Source organism: Ctenocephalides felis, unplaced genomic scaffold, assembly GCF_003426905.1.
Source record: "Ctenocephalides felis isolate EL2017-DRISC unplaced genomic scaffold, ASM342690v1 CF-g0.4_SCAFFOLD_01886, whole genome shotgun sequence".
NCBI lineage: Eukaryota > Metazoa > Arthropoda > Insecta > Siphonaptera > Pulicidae > Ctenocephalides > Ctenocephalides felis.
In genome coordinates, this window is record NW_020538040.1 from 50,398,774 (window position 1) to 50,417,200 (window position 18,427).

The following is an 18,427-nucleotide window of genomic DNA, read 5'->3' on the forward strand; positions in this document are numbered from 1 at the left end:
TCCAATTTGCCCTGTCTATGGGGTATAAATACAAAGTATGAAACACATTTCTACAATAGTGAATTATAGCTGGGAGTTCTACTGAACATAGTCAGATAGTTGTTTGTTTGAAATGTGTTATTTGTTGTGATATAATTGGTTTGGGTTTCACAATTTAAATGCTCAAAGTCAAATTGGACCCCGCCGAACCCTACATCTAAAGTGCAATCTTAATTATGAATTTATGGCACTTACAAATAATATACTGAAATCATAATTAATTATAATTATACTATAAATATAATTATAATTATTTAATATAATATAATTATAATTATAATTATAATTAACATACCATTTTTGAATGGACGCTTTCTAAAGGCCACTTATTATTTTAAGTGATTTCTATATTCTAATTAAGTAAGTTTTGATTTTACGTCATTAAAATTTAAAAAAAAACTTACTGAAAGTGTGCCCCAGCCAGTTATGGTGGTCAGCAATCCTTCTTTGAAGTTTTCTCCTTGTTGTGGCAGCATAATAGCTCTAGTAGATATAGACTGTCTAATGGGTTTTGCCATTCGAAGTAACGAATAGTCATAATCGATATGTTCTGCATTATATTTTGGATGAACAAATATTTCTGCGACATCGATTACAGTACCATTTCGATCACGGAACGAGCTCCCGACTCTGATTGAGAGGACTCCTGGATTTACTGACCTATTTGAAAATATGTAAATATTATTGCATTTTGTTTTGTTCTGTGTGTGTTTTTTTTGCAGAGTTAGAAGAGATCAGATTATTATAACCTAAGTCTTCGTGGTTTATTTTTACAACAATTTTTATTTTATGTAAATAGATTTTATACATACGCAGTGCAATGAGCTGCTGTTAAGATCCATTCTTCACCTATTATGGAACCACCACACGAATGCCATCCATAACGCATGATTGATACTTGATGAGGATGGTCTTCGATTCTTGTTTCGTAGCCTCCGACTATCCGACTATCTTTTAAATGTGGTCTAATGGCACCTAAATTAACCAAAATGGTATAAATAGGAAATATTTTAAAAATATTTTCAGAATTCATTCTATATCTGTGCAGAATTTAACTGAGTAAACAAGTAAATATGTGTACAAAAAATAACTGAACTTACAGTTAACCACTGCAATTGCCAATATTAGTAATATTGGTAGAAACATCATAAAAATAAAAACAACCAATTTTATTAAAAATTAAAAAAATGCTAATATAGCGTCAAACTTCCCTGTATTAATTTGATGCTTAATGACCGTTTCATCTAGTATTTATATACTAATTCTTATCAAATCTCAGCACCAGTGATATTCATGTATTGCTTCAGAATGTCAACATCGATGATGTGCAGTTAAAATAATTGTGTCGAGATACTTGTTATCGGAAAATTCATCAATATAAACATACTTGTGTCATCACACCTGTTCAACAATCAATAACATTCTTAGAAAACATTTAGAAAAAATGCAGTCAAAATAATTAGCGTTGATAATGTTAAGATAAGATAATAATAAGGAAATAACATGTTGTAAACATTTCATTTTAGCAATCTCTATTCAAGTAAAAATTGTGCAAGAGAAATCAATCAAAATTGATATCAGTTTATATCAACTTTTAATATTAGTCATGTTTGATAGTGATGAGTAAGAATTCTTTTTGACACTTGTATTTTAAAAAATATTTTATATGACTGTGGATCTTCCGATTGATTATTAAGCCTTTTTCATATTTACATTTTTTTCATTTCATTGTGTTTATGAATTAATCTTATTAATATAAATGAAGGTATATATAATGTTCTACAATAATTGATAATATTGTTGATAGGCGTCAAAATTTGCGTATTTGCTGAAAAAATAATAATTTTCTCCTGCAGCTTCTGGAAGTCGTTAACTTAAAAATGTATAAACTATGTACAGCTATTTTTAATTATTGCATTTAAGTACAATCTGGATAAGAAGACAAGAAAAAAAGTCTTAGCCTTAGACATACTTATAATTATTATATTTATTTCTAAGCTAACCGGTATGTATGTGTAAAAAATAATGTGTAATTTATTTTTATTTGTAAAATGTTACTATTATAGAAGAAAATAAAAACAAAGTAAAATGTTACTATTATAAAGATTATAATACTATATGCAGATTTTCTGCCATAAATTTAACAAAACAGATTATGAAAACCCAATTGAATGATAAGTTTAATTTCTTCTGAATATTTATGTATGCCAAACAACTTAATGACAAATATATATTAAATTCAATAATTATACCATTAAACCAAACAAACAATTAATTTATTTATTTAATGAACATGTTGACTAACACTAGTAAATACTTTTAAACAAATACTTAAAATAATTATTGCAGCACATTAAGAGCTCTTCATACTAGATTACATTGTATCATATCGAGCTTAAAAGTAGGTACAAAAATTTTGAGTATTATATGTTTGGAGATGAAAGAATACTTTAAATATCTAGTTTGGTTATCAAACATTTTTATATTATTTTTTTTTAGTTTTGATAAATTATAAAAATATATCTTTAATGTAAAAGTAATATTGACTAATCCCAAAATATTATTGTTTCTCTAAAACTGCATAATAATTGGCATGTTCAACCTTACAATTTCACAATTTTTTTCTGTTATGGTATAAAATATTTAAGCATGCTCATGGATTCAAAATTTATCTGGAGATCTTATATCGATAATAAGATAGTACTAATGAAAATTAAACAAAACATTAAAGAAAATCCAAACTTTCTCTAGACGATCTGTTCAAAAAGTTTTCGTAATTTTCGTTTTTTCAAAAAAATATTTATTTATTCGTCTACATTAATGTGGTCCCCTTCAAAGTAGTCCCCCCCAGATATAATACACTTATGCCAGCGTTTTTTCCAATTTTCGAAGCACCCTTGATATTCACTTTTTGATATGTCCTTGAGCACTCTCGGCGATTTTCTTCAATCGAGGAAAACCGCCGTCCTTTCATGGGTCTCTTCAACTTTGGGAATAGGAAAAAGTCACACGGAGCCATATCTGGTGAATTTTTGCACTTTGCAACACTTTATTTCATTTTTTACGCAAAATTTAATACAAATTCTTTGACTTTTTCAATTCTTCCATTGTAAAAATCGCCGAGCTCAGAAAAACACGTCGAACCTTAGCGACTACCACAGACAAAGTAAACAGTGAATATAGCTGAAAATTTCATCATACTTTAGGGGCATGTATACCAACACAATAAAAAAAAATTTTGACAATCAGACACTCCAGACCCGCGAAATTTAATTATTAGTAATTCCGGGTACTTTTTGAACAGACCATGTATATATATATATATATATATATATATATATATATATATATATATAGTACTTATTGACAAGACTATCATAATTCCAATTTTATATAAATGTATTAAAAAATATACCTTAAGGTATCGAGATTTAGCAATGTGCTTGCAAAAAAATAGTCAACAAATATTTAGCGTATTTTAGCCATCCGAGGGCTGCAAACTATCTGAGGGCCGTCTCAGACTTCATCAAGAAGACTCAAAAAGAAATGGTCTTGTGACGTCCTAAACCTAAACCTATGAAGGGTGTCTGATTTGTTTCAATTTTATTATTACATTTCATTTTCTTAATCATTCTTATGATATCTAGTTTTGTGTTATATGTAATTTATTTTGTATTTTTTATATTTTCTTGTTTTTCAATCCTCCACTTTATGCAAAAAACCGTTTCAAATTTCTTTGAAAAAGTAGAGATAAAACAAAAAATAATTAATAATACAAATATATTGGTTAAAAATTAGTACCTACCTGGTACCTATAGTGCATTGCAGTGAGCACTGCTACTCTGTGCACATCGCACAAATAATTTTGTATTAATTATAATGTTGTATAGTATACTAATTTTGTAATTTTTTACTGTTTTATAGCAAAATTATGAAAGTGGATATAATATATTTAGAGAAATATCATGACATTTTTGGCCAATTCTCGTTACCAGTCTATATTTGTATGAGCTGGTAGTAACAAACTGTCAAAAAATTATGTATTTGCTGCACGATCTGGCGTTGTACACATTAAACCTAACCTACAAAACGCACAAACATCAAACAATAATTTTGTCATAAGTGCAACTTCCTGATGTCTCTTTGATAACACATACTGAAGATGGGTTTATATTATATGCATGATCGCACAACAAATATATAGCGTTTTGACAGTTTGTTACTACCTCCTCGTACAAATATAGACTCGTAACATAGCATTACCGTAACGTTTTTAGATTATTCTAGAATTGGCCCCTTATTAATTTCGAATTCTTTTCTTATATGTTGAAGTGATTGCATCTAATCGGGAGATATTTTTTAATATTCATCTTTCAACTATAACAATTTCTCTCGTATATACCACACATCAGTCGCTTTCTCTTACATTACTTATTACAACTTATGCGCATTACATATCACTCACTTTCTTTCGTGTGTATATTGCACATTACTCGCTTTTCTTTATTTATCAGAGATTTTCATATATCTATCTTAGCTATAGTAATATTGACTACTTTCTATATCTCTTTCTAGCATTATTTTATCAATCTGGGAAGTACCTACACTGCTTGTTCTCTGTCAATTATACCAAACTATTTCCCTCGTACATATTACAATGCACTCACTTGCTATTATACACAATTTGCATTGCTCGCTCAATTTGAAAAACATCACACATTACTTTTACTTTCGTGATTATTTCTAATCACCACTCTTCCTCTTTTATACAAATCTCTTAACTCTTCTATACAAATAACCTACTCTCCCTCCCGACATGTCATAGCTTACTTATTAAATATAATTTTTCTTACTTATTAATTATAATTTTTTTTCTCTTATTATATTATCTAGCATAGTCGATCTTTGTCGATATCCATTAGGCTGTCGCCAGTGGCGTACCTAGAACTTTTGCCGCCCGGGGCGGTCTCCAGATTGCCGCCCTTTCAATTATAAGTCAGTCAAATAGTAGTTTTCATAAATTAATATAAATAAACTAGTGGTGCATGGCATCGTGCCTTAAGGCAAATTGCTGGCACTTTCCGTACCGAAACATGAAATTTTTAAAAAAGATTAAAAATTTTTGAAATCTGAAATAAATATATTTTTGAAAATTTCGAAAAATTTGAAAAAAATTGCTTTTTTTGAAAATTTTTTTTTATATTTTGAAATTTTTTGAAAATTTGTAACTTTTTTTCAAATCAATCGCGCTGCGCAGCTGTTTTGGAGACCCCGTATCTTTGAAACGGCTGGACCCGTTTTGCCAAAAACTGATTAGCACGTTTTATCATTACGAATTGAATGTTTTGTTCAAATAGGTTGATGCGTGTTCTTACAATCATCGACGAAAGTTTGTATCTAAACACACAAACACATCCATTTTTTCTAAGATATGCCAAAATTCAGAAACCTCTGAAACGTAAAGATATATAAAAGTTTTCACTCGCGACATTTTCGCGATTACTATATATAACTTACCCTACGGAAGTTAAAAAATTATTAAGTTATTTAATCAATATTAATACAGAGTAATTACAACACAGAGTAATTTTTTTCAGACATATTTATATGCACTCGTCAACATATTTATATAATGCCCTAAGGCTTTGCAGACCTAGCAGACCCCGCCTTCCGCCAGCCCTGATTTTCAAATGAAAAATTGATGATTTAAAAAAATATTGATAAATCACTTCAAAGTAATCATATAAACTTTCCAAAAGAAATGGCATTTATAAGCTGATATAAAAAAATATGAAAAATCGCTGAACAAAATCTTAAAGATGCTTATACGAAATCAACGAATTTTAATGAATACAATAAAATAAAATTATTAACCTGTTCTTAAATTAGAATTCAAAATTTACACTAATATACATTTATATACACCGAGGAATAAAATTCTAAATCATATGGTTAATCATAATTTATATAAATCAAATATTGACAATAATAACAATCATAATGATCATTTATAATTCAAGAAAGAAAACCAGTTGGTACTGGTATTTTCCCTTGAGGCAAATTACATGATCTTCCCGAAATGTGTAAATAATCGACTTAATCAATAAAAAATAAATTAATTTATGAGTGATTAAAAGTATTCCGAGTGGATTTATTACACATCATTGCAAACGAACGAACGAACACGTTAACTCGGAGTATTTTCTAAAAGCAAATTTTCAAAAATCAATAATTTTAATTAATCTATAATTATAATTGAACCAGTTTCTGTAGGACTTTAATGGTTTACTATGTTCAAGACCAAGTATATTATCGTTATATCAACTAAATCATCTAAATTTATTTTTAACAAACGTCAAAAAAAAAACATTTTCTCTAACTTTGATAATTTTTTAAAATTAAACTACTTGTCGTAAGGCCGTAATAATTCAGTAAGTTCTATAAGGCAATGATATACATCGCCAAAGAAAGTTTTATAAAAATCGGCTTAAATTTTTTTTCAAAAGTTAATTACAAGAAAACGGCTCGGTAGATTTTCACTTAAAACTGATCAGTATCAATCCCAACTAATATCTTTCGAACAGTTTCTAATTTCTTGAAATCGGTTTGGTAGTATGAGCTTAAATGTGGACGAAAGGTTTAACACTTCTTTCCAAATTACAAAGAAACGGCTCGGCCGATCGTCGCACAAAACTGAGAAACGATATGCCTCATCGAGATACATCAAATGGCTTTTAAATTTCTGAAATCGGTTGAGGCCTTTTTGAGAAAACGTCGATCAAAGGTCTAATTTTGGCAAATGCCAAAAAAAAACATACTAATTTTTGCAAACTTTGACGAATTTTTAAAGCTAAACCAGTTGTCGTAGGACCGTAATATTTTAGTATGATCTAGAAGACTATGGTATCTACCGCCAAAATAATAATCATAAAAATCGTCGAAATTTTTTTTGTTAAAACTTTATTATGAAAACGGCCCGGCCGATCTCTAACAAAAACTAACTAACTCAACACGATTTCCAACTAATATCTTTCGAACGGTTTTTGAATTTTCAAAATCAATTCAGAATTGCAGGCTAAAACGTAGACGAAAAATTTTTCACTTTTCTGCGATTTATAAAGAAACAGGTTGGCCGATCGTCGCACAAAACTGACAAATAATAGTTCTCATCGAGATACATCGAGTGGCTTTTAAATTTTTAAATTAAATTAAAATCCACGTAGAAAGTTTTTTGAATCATTCAAATCGGATGCTTAGTTCTCTCAAAAACACATATTTTTTGCACATTTTGCTTGGTATCTCCAAAACGATTGGATCTGCCTTTGCCTAATCACCACTTCTCCTCATCATTACAAATTGAAGTTTTTTGCATCAATCAAATCGGATGTTTCATTCTCTCAAAAACTCGATTTCTATTTTCTGTACCATCAGTTGATCGGGGCGCCCGAAAACGTGAACGAAAAAATGCGGACACACAAAACACACACACTTCCATTTTTTCTGAGGTATGCCAAAATGTTTAGAAACCTTCAAAACGTGAAGAAATGTAAAAAATTTCATTTTCGATTTTCGGTCCATTACTATAATTTACCCTACGGAAGTTAATAAATATGAAATGAATAAGTTGCTTTTCACAACTATGTATAAATAAACTAAAAAATGCCGCCCCAAAATAAGTGCCGCCCGGGGCGGACCGCCCCCACCGCCCCCCCCTAGGTACGCCACTGGCTGTCGCTAGTTTCTTATTAGACTCTCATTAGATTCTTAACATATGCTTATAGGCCCCTGACTGGATTCTTGTTATGTTCTTATAAGTCTCTTATTAAATTCTCATTGGTTTTATCGAATTAATATTGGATTCTAATCGGGTTATTATGGGATTGTTATCGCATTCTTAGGTATGCTTGATACGTATATATATTTTCTTAATGAAAAATAACAATATTTTCTTCGGCTCTTATTGAATTCTTGTTAGATTCCGACTGGATTTTTACTGATTCTTATTACATTCCAACTAATTTAATAAAATAATACTAATTCAAAATCTAATCTTCTAATTCGAAGTGGACTCCAACTAAAATGTTACTCGTTTCTTTTAGATTTTTACTCGGTACTCTATCGCCATACCAAGTATCATTAAAATTATCGATTTTTTTTTCCACAATCACTTACAAAGAAATAGTCTGCTCGATTTTTGTCCAAAACTGATTAGCACAGTTTTAATATCTTTCGAATAGTATTTGAATTTTCAAAATCAGATCCGAATTTTTAGCTAACTACCAAAAACAAATAACCAACGCGACTTCTTACCTAGTTTTATCGAATGTCTTTTAATTCTTTTAAATCGGTTCAGCCGTTTTTGAGAAAACGTCAGCAAAAGTCAAAAAACGGTTTACATACACACACATATATTTTTTCATTGAATATATATCTAAATATTTAAATATTTAGATAATCAGATATTTTGATGTTTTTGTTTCAACAAAAAAAGGACGGATGAGAAGGTCGTCAGCACCGAGTCTTGAAAAGCTGGGAATTGAAGAACTGCAGAAGAGCTTAGACCGATGGCAGCACCTTTGGGATGTCTCAGCGAAGGGTAGGCATCATCCTAGACATAAGATCAAATTTAGTTGAATCAGAGCCACGGAAAGATCAACTTCTATCTTACATAGTTGTTATCCAGACACGGCTGTCTTGATCATACTTGCGGCTCAAGCCCAATAAATTACTGGAGTTCGAATTTTTTTAGGAGCCATTTTTTACGGAGCATGTTTTATTCTTGTGCTCACGGTGCGCAACTTGGTGATATAGAGACATCGTTGGATAGGAGAATTACACCACCTTTAGTAGTGGAAGCGATGTTGACATCAAACGCCATTAGCACATTTGCAAGACAAATCCTTGTAAACTTGCGTTCTATAAAAATGAAGAAAGCGAATGAGCAGTAGTTAGTAGCTACCCTGCGAAAAATGCGGGCGCAATGTCGAAGGGGCGCTATCACACGTAGTTTTTCATATTATTTCAATAACAAACTGTAAAAACAGTTAAAAAATAGGGAAAAGTTTAATAGTAGTTACTACATTGAGTGATTTTCTAGTTGAGAATATTCCTTTTGGTCAATTTTATTTAATACTTCCTCAGCTTGAATTTCTGCTAGAAGACCACTAAAGTCATACTAAAATGTTTAGATCCGTGGCTTCTAACCTTTGGTACGCACCCCTCTTTATTAATAACAGTGCTAGGATATAAAAAGATTAAAATAATAAATTATTATTATTATATCCTATCTATGTTTTAGAATTATGTTTAGTCATCACATTTGTTGAAAAATTTTGCAGGAGTATATTATGGCATTACATGTGAGTGTGAGTGTGTGTGATTGCATTTATATCAATGATTTCAGCATGTTCACTACTTCATGCATATTCAAATAGCTGTTAACAAAACAAGTAAGTATTTTTTTCGTTATCATTCCCTGCAACATAATAAGTGCATCAAGAACCTGTATGTTAATATATAATGGACCACTGATAATTCAAACACATTACACTACAATAAACATAATTTCAAAAGCATATCAAACAGGATAGAAGTTCACTCAAGTGCAAGTGTACGCCGTTAATACTGGTAAACATATAGAAGTTACAAATGATTTAATTTTTACACTTTGAAATGTTTTCTTAATAGAACTTTGTTCTTATTGTTAGCAATTTAATTCTATGCTATGTGCGAACTTTGACGCCATTGATGGCCGTAATGCGTCTTTTTCAGATCAATGCATAATTTTTATGTTTATCAGTATTTTCTCTATATTTATCAAATTAGTATATTTAATGGCTCTCCCGTGAATTAGTGTTTAGAGCTATGAGATTTCAATCAGAGGTCCCAAGGTTGGCCCGTTTCGGGGCCAACAACCAGTTTGGAGATTGCTTTATGCTGCCAAGTAAATATAGCCCCTACCCGACATTACTGCATCAATAAATTCGTTACTTTAAAAAATTTTAGAAATTGTAATTTTTAAATTTATCACATAGAGATAGAACAGACTTGGGTTCTGAAAAATTCCAAAAAAAACAATGTAAAGAGTTTCAAGATGAAATGCTGGAGAATATGGAGAAAACCTAATAGGTTTCGAAACATATTTCTAAAAACAATTTCAGTCAATTCGAATATGAAACTGATAAATTCTATATGGTTCTCAGGTTAATACCTGAGCTGGAGAACAATGGAAAAGATAAATTAAACCGACGACATAGCTAATGAAGAGTGGTAAAAAAATGATGTAAGATAAGATTGCGAAAAAAAGCTGGTAAAGAATTATATTGGAAAAATCTGAATTTTTAGGACAACATAGAAAGAAAAATAAATGAACTGAGCGGACTAGGATGAAGAAGCACGAAAAATAAAATGTGGGATAAATAAAATATAGCGCTTTTAGGTCATTGTTTTGCTTCTTCGGTCAGGGTACAATAATGAATATAATATTAAATATCTATATGTACATATACATATATATAAGTTTTTTTAGCGTAGATATATATATATAAGTTTTTTTAGCGTAGAGTTTTTATCTAATCTATAAAGATAATTGAATAATTAAAATTTGATTCGAATCACTATCATAAAATTGTTGCTGTTTTTACAGTAATGTGACATTTTGAATTATCGTGAGATGAAATGTTATATGCTGGTACGTTTCTTTTTTTAGGTCAATTGTCATATGTTTAGCAAATACTAAAATAATTTGTACAACCCTTGAATTAATTTCGTAAGATTGGTTTTATTATTAATGAATTAACTCTGTCATTCTGTTCGTATCAGTAAATCCGTTGATTGCAAACTCAGTACACATTCGGTATCCGTTGCATGCATTGTGATATAATTTTATTATAGTGACTTATACAGAGTGTCGTTTAATACTTTTAAGAAATATTACTACGTTAGTATCCTTAAAGTTTTGTTTATATAATTTGTGAAATATGGTAGAAATGTTTCTTACACATTGAGATTTTATTTTGCAAAAGTGAAATCGATTTGATATACTCGTAATATTCAATTTTATGCATGATTGTGTATTGCATACACTCAATAACTGTATTTTGAGTAAAAAAAAATATTTTAAGTTTTTGAAAGAATTTTTATAATTTCCATTTCTATTTTACTATTTTCTGCATTTAACGAAAATTATTTAAAATACCGAAAGCCAAGTGTTGTTGATGACAGATTTAGACTTCCGGTTCGGAGACAATCTTATTTTAAAAGAAGAATAACCACTTGTAAGAAAATTTATTAAAATTATTTTGATATGTATATATGTATATACATACATATATATATATATATATATATATATATATATATATATATATAACACAAATGTACTCAATTCTAACAAGTCATATACGTCATATACAAGTAAGTCATATACGCACTTAGGGTGTAACATTATAAATAGAAGTCACATATATTTAGGTTGATTATTTTTTCCTAATTAAACTTTTAGATGAAATTGGAAATAATTTAGGTATTGTAATTCTAAGGAATATAATAAAAAATCATTTTAAAACTTATAAGTTCTAATAAAGTACATAAGTAATAATTAATTGTTTTTTGTAGTGGTTGCTAGTGCGTGGTGCTTGATTTTAAATATATATATATATATATATATATATATATATATATGTATTTGAAATCAAAAATATATTGTTAGAACTGTGTATACGAAGTAATAATAATACAAAAAATTCAAATTGTTGTAAAGTTCAAAGTTAGTGGTGCATCTTACTGTAAGGTAACTTGCAGTAATAAAAATAATAAATAAGTCGTTAAGTCAAAAAAAATTCAAAATCGCTTCAAATCGCTTCATCCGAACACACATACACACATTCATCCATTTTTTATAAAAATAAGGTATGCCAAAATATTCAGAAACCTCTGAAACGTAAAAATATATAAAAATTTTCATTCTCGATTTTTTCTGCGATTACTATAACTTACCCTACGGGAAGTTAAAAAACATTTTACTTGTATTGACGGAATGAATAACTGATCAAATTTTCATAAAAATGCCATCTGGCGGTCAAAATTGATCATTAGACATATGCACATCAAATTATCAGATATTTTATAGAGATGTTAACAATAAGTATAAATTTTGTTTACATTCCTATGGGTTCCGTACCAATGTTCATCCGTTAGCGGCGCTTACGCGCTTTGACATTTCGTCTTTATAGAGTTAAAGCAGTACGATTGCTTTGAAAAAAAGTTCAGAATTTCCAAAATATGTTAATATAAAGAAAACATTTTTATTTTCAAAAAAAAAATATTTTCAAAAAAAGTAATTTTTTGTTTCTCAAAAATTTAATTTTTTTGAAGTAATTTTTTTTTCAAAAATGTTAAACGTTTTTAAAAAAATAATAATTTTTGGTACGGGAAGTTCCGCCAATTTGCCTTAAGGCACGATGCCATGTGCCCCACTAGTTTAATTTGAGACTAAATCCGTTAATACACATTTTTGTTAATATTAAAACAGCAAATAAATTAGCGTATGGATCTAGTCATAGGTTTGTAGCTTGCAAGTGTCATGAACTCGCCAGAATGCAGATTTAAATAACTACTTTGCTAGGATATAATTCAAATTTAATCTCTGACCTAATGATCTAATGAGAAAATGATATTTTACCAATAAAATAAAAAAAATCTAAAACTTTACACGAGCAAAGTATATATGGCAATATCGATCGCCGGTCGCAACGTAGTGAAAATTCCAAAATATCTCGAATAAACTATATTTTTACATGACACAGCTATATATTATTTATCAAGCAACCTTCGGGAGCATTATTTTTTATTCTTTACTAGTCATGCAAATAGTTTATGTCGATGTTATTTTCTGATGCATTATGATAAAACATTATGGAAATTAAAAATACTACAATGGAATTTTATGTCATTCACTATTATAAAATGTTATTGAACACTTTCTTGCCATATTTCCAAGTGCGAGTATAAAGTTTAGTTGTCAGTGGTAATGTGTCATATGAAAAAAAGTTACTTCTTTTGGTATGTTTCTGTATACTATTTTTATGATCCGATGCAAAACAGTTTAGTGAACTGTATTTTTATATAATTACTAGCCGGCCCGACAGACTTCGTCCTGTCAAAAAAAATTATAATGTGGCGGTGTTTTGTGCCTACCTTTTTTCTATTCTTTGCAAAAAATTATCCTGAACAGAACCGTCACCCTGGTAATAATTCGGTGTGAATTAAAAATAATTAAATAAAACACTATAAGCATTTAAAAGTAAGTAATTTTAATAATATAAATAATAATTCAAAAATCAGTTCAATTTTCATTGTAGTGCTTTGTGATAAACGATGTTTTTGTTTGATTACCTGGCGCATAGACAAACAAATCTGATGGTTTTCCAATACGGGAACAAACAACATACAATTTTCCATGTGTTTTCTAAATTAATACCACAAACACTTAATGATACCATAAACGCACTGGAAACGCATTGGGATGCATGGTGCGAGAACATCTTCTGCTTTATACTATCCTTTGAATATAGTTGGTCTATATTTCGCAACATTATAATTTCCGATCCAACCTTGAATTGAAGATTGTGAGGTGACAATTCTAGCAAATCCAGCGAGTTAAAAAAACTCCGGTGGATCGTCTTGGTTAGTTGCCGAATCAACTGATTCGCCTGTAATTTGTTCTTGAATTTTGAATTTTAATTAATTTACATCAATGTTTTTGGCTGCCAATATAGCTTGATTAATAAAAAGATATTTCTATGTTTATATAAATATATTCAAAATTAGATTATCAAAAACTACACAAAATGTCATGACATAGATCTTTGTTTTTTTTTACAAATTGCGTTGCCTACTCGATTAAAGAAGAAAAGGGCTGTTTTTAGGGTTTTTCCGGCAATTATTCGTTTTTTTCTCGCCGTAACAACCATCCTTGGACTTCAACGAACATTTTAAAAAAAGAATTGGCCAAATTGGTCTAGGCGTTGTTGAGTTATGCGCTTACCAACACATTTTGCGATCCATTTTTATATATAAGAAGAAGAAGATAAGGTTTGCTAATTTGCCATACTGTAAATTTGTTAGGATTTAATATTGAACAATAAAAATTGCATATTGCATTTAGGATGATGTGAATATATTATTCTGGCGAGAGAGACGTTAGACGTAAATGGCGATAAACTATAAGTTCAAAAAAATAATCATCATTTGCACAGTTCACATGAATGACGTAAATCTAATACCGAATATCCGCTTCAAATATTATTAAAATACTGTTAAACGTACGGATAAAATTTGTTTAATTATTAACACATCACAGACATTATTTATCTTAATTTATTTCATCTGTGTACAATATGACATCACGTACATGACGTTTGATACTCACAATGAGTGAGTACTGTTTTCGATATTTTCGTATTGCAAACACATCGTTCCAATTTTCTGATGAAATTTGATCGCAATGATTTTTGCATATAAATTTTGATTATTTTTAATATTGGTAACTTTAATAATTTATTTCAATTTGATTGTAATTGGTATAAATAAGTAAGAATATATATAATATAATGTATGATGAATCATCTACATAAATAAGAAGAAACAAGGAATATATTAATAGTTTTTTACCACGTTCTGTTCACTCTATATTTTATTAGGAAATTTGATTTATATATTGCACAGTTCTGATTACTGTTGAAATATGAAAAGAATGTGCAGCTCATTGTCATTGCAATCTATCTGTCCGTCGGGTTTTTTGTTTTATTAGTCATTTTACAGGAAGAGAGATCTTGGCCCATAGAACATACATGTCGAAGATGCCACTCTTCTTCAAAATTATTATTTTGATTAAAGATCAATCAGAACTACTGAGTACTTAACCTAATGTTTTACTAAAAGCAACCCATCGGTAAACCATTAATCTAGGTGTGATCATTATATTAGGATAAATCTAATAGTTATGTATGTCAGTTGCACCAATGCTCCCAAGAGACTATTCTCACATAAAATCATGTTTGAGGTCTATGATCTCGAATATAAAAATGTGGTATCTTAGTGATTTATACTTTTATATATTTCAGCTGAGCTGGCTGAAGCTGAGGGACTAGAAATTGCTAGCCCTCATCTCTACTTCCTCATAAACTTGAAAATTATATTCACTTTTTCTTTATAAATCAAATTATAAAGAAAAATTTATAAAAAATTGTATATATATATATATAATTATAAAAAAATATATAAAAAATTATTTTTTTTAAATTGAGATCAATTTTACTGATCTTTCATCTTCGATATTTATAATATAACGCCTAATAATATAAAAAAAATATTAAGTACTAATATATTTAGAAAGAGCTTTGTTTAACATGGTACTTAGTACTTAACAGTAATTTTTTAATAATTAAATAATACTACTTGTAAGTCATGTATTTTATTATGCTTTTTAAACTTGAATTATTTGTGATTTTGTATTATAATGATGTAATTTTAATCTTTGATACATGAACTATAACAAAATAGTATTGACATTAGCATATTTTTTCATATAATGCGAGAAGATAAAAATTAATAATTATGAATTCATAACACAATGTGTCTGCAATGTCTCTGAACATTCTTAGGAAATGTACTAAATCAAGTCATTTAAGCATCTTTGTATTTTTATTGGAGTCAAGGCCAGATTTAGATTTCATGGGGTCATTATATTGCGACTATTCATTCATCGGGATATTAGTAATAAATCATTTTATAATTTCATCTTGGGTCCAAATTTTACAAAAATACACAGGAAAAAAATTATATTAAGTGTTTACGTGGAATTCAAGAAAAATTTTAACACAAAAACGTTATAAAAATAAATTTGAAAATAATTACAAACGATCTTGGTATTTGTATGCGCTGTCTTAAATTATTTGGTATGAAATTTGATTACAACAGCATATGTCGCACAATGGATAAATTCTTGATAACAGATGTTTTCGATTTCACTTAATATGATCTTGACCTCAATTGTGTTAATACTGGATTTGGTATTCTATATCAATTACTTAAAATCTTTAAAATTGACTGAAATTACCATATCATTAGTTAGTGTTTTATTCTTTGTGTTTCTCTTTTTTATAGATTTGCGTTTATGCTTTTATAATTATATATTAACTAGTATTGTATGGTATGTGCCACCAGAACATTGCTGGAAAAATGTTTACATTTGTTGTATGGGTAAAATCGTAATTATTTTTGGAATTTTTGAAAATTTAAAAAAGTTTTGTATAATTTAAGAATTGAGAAAAATTAAATTTTCAATTTGAAAAATAAAATTGAAAAGTTTAAAGAATTTGAATTTTCATAAAAAATTTATGACGCGTTAAACTATTTTTTAATATCTTTAAAGTAATGTGTAAATTTTGCGCCTTATGATATAAGTAAATTTAGAAATAGTATATATAATATGGAAACTAAGATGGAAAAAATATTTGGATATAATATTGCCAAAGTCAATCAAAATTATAATCTTACTCTTAAAATTATATGAGAGTACGGAATCTTAAATCTGCTCATAAATAAAACATGATATTTATATAATCAGATGTATTAATTAAATTGAATAATAATCTCTATAATTAAGCGTTTATAAATTTCTGAATTTTTGTATAATTTTATTGTAAGTTCACTTTATTAGATAATATTTTCTTTACTACTTGAATTAATTATTATACACATTCCAATACTAGTTTGTCTCAATAATTCATGCAGTAATACTGATGACTTGCCATTATGAAGATTAATATATTCCATAATACATTCGTGATAATTATGCAAAGTATTAACATATTGAATTGCTACTATAAAATATACATGATTATGTAATCTGATATAAGACGTATCCATAAAATGAAATTATATAAAAATGAATTAAATTGTTCAAATCAAATACAATATTATATACACAATAAAGACAATAAACTGAAAAATTAATACCTTTCGCACTCTGATGATGTTTTATGAATCGTGGATGTGAAACAGCAATTTTTTGGCAGTACCTATAGAATGTCTAAATTGGATATGGATACCAATTAATTGATTTGGATTGGACGTACGAGTATGAAGGAAAACAAGTGGTTTTCAAATAATACTAAATTTAATACTATAGTATATAATATTATACTATTAAAGCAAAGTTGAATTTACTACACATATTTGATTTAACAAATAACTGTTGTAATAATAATGTAACTGTTCGTTTGTGCATTCAATGGAAATGTGGAAGATTCAATGGAGGATCTTCAAAAGAAACGTTTTAGAGAGTTATATATAGGAAAAATATAATGCAGCTCAAACAGAGTATCAGAAAATTATATCACAGCGACTGCAATTAGATGGCCAATTAAATGCAAATAAAGAGGCAAGAATTGAATGTTTTAAAAAGCAGTGCTGGGTTTCATAAGCTTATAGGACTTGTTCTAATTAAACAAGTTTTAAAAGAATTTTGCCAAGAGAATAGAATAAATAGAAAATTAATTAAATAGAACTGGTGGTGCATGGCATCGTGTCTTAAGGCAAGTTGCTGAAACTTCCAGTACCGTAATAAAGTATTCGAGGAATACTAAATGCTTTCTACTACATTATTGTAAATACTGTAATTACATTATCCGTATTTTTTAAACAAAATATAAGAGCTTATCAATTGGACTACAACTTGTCTATGTGTTTACATGAAGAGTTAGAATAAAGAAACTTATCTCTAAGAATTATATTGACTAAATTGCAAAGTTAAATTCATTTATTTCAAATATATAAGTGAGCTTTAGAATTTTAGCTAAAATTAAATTTGAAATCCGAATCATTTTTGATATTCACAAAAAAAAATCGAAAAATAAAAAAAAAAATTGAAATGATAAAAAAAATTTGCTACTCCCAAAAGCTAATCGTTTCTTCGTAAGCAAAATTTTTTTCGAACCATTCGAATCATATGCATTATTCTCACAAATACTGCCATTTTTTACACTTTTAGCTCCTTATTTCTGAAGCGGCTGGGAATGTCTTTGCCAAAAACTAATCACCACGTCTTCTATTCATTACAAATGGAATGTTTTTTCAATCATTCAAATCTTCTCTCAAAAACTTAATTTTCATTTTTTGCAATCTTGCTTTGTATCTCCAAAATGGCTGGACCGAACCTTCCCTGATACTAATCACTAATCTCCATAAATAGGAATCGAATGCTTTTTGAATCATTCAAATCGGTTGAGTTGAATCGGTGTTCCCGACAACGTCCACAAAAAGTTGTATCCTCATATACTTACATGCACACACACATCCATTTTTTCTAAAAATATGCAAAAAT

General features: G+C 28.7%; 1 protein-coding gene across 1 annotated transcript; it reads right to left on the bottom strand.

The window, feature by feature from the left end:
* Positions 1 to 373: 373 nt before the first annotated feature.
* On the bottom strand, positions 374 to 1,248 carry LOC113375046 (trypsin-1-like). Its single transcript, XM_026614999.1, has 4 exons — positions 1,140 to 1,248; positions 852 to 1,014; positions 444 to 699; positions 374 to 391 (listed from the first exon to the last, which is right to left on the bottom strand). The coding sequence occupies exons 1-4, from the start codon at positions 1,186 to 1,188 to the stop codon at positions 374 to 376; spliced, it is 486 nt and encodes a 161-aa protein (XP_026470784.1). The 5' UTR covers positions 1,189 to 1,248.
* Between the last annotated feature and the right edge of the window lie 17,179 nt (positions 1,249 to 18,427).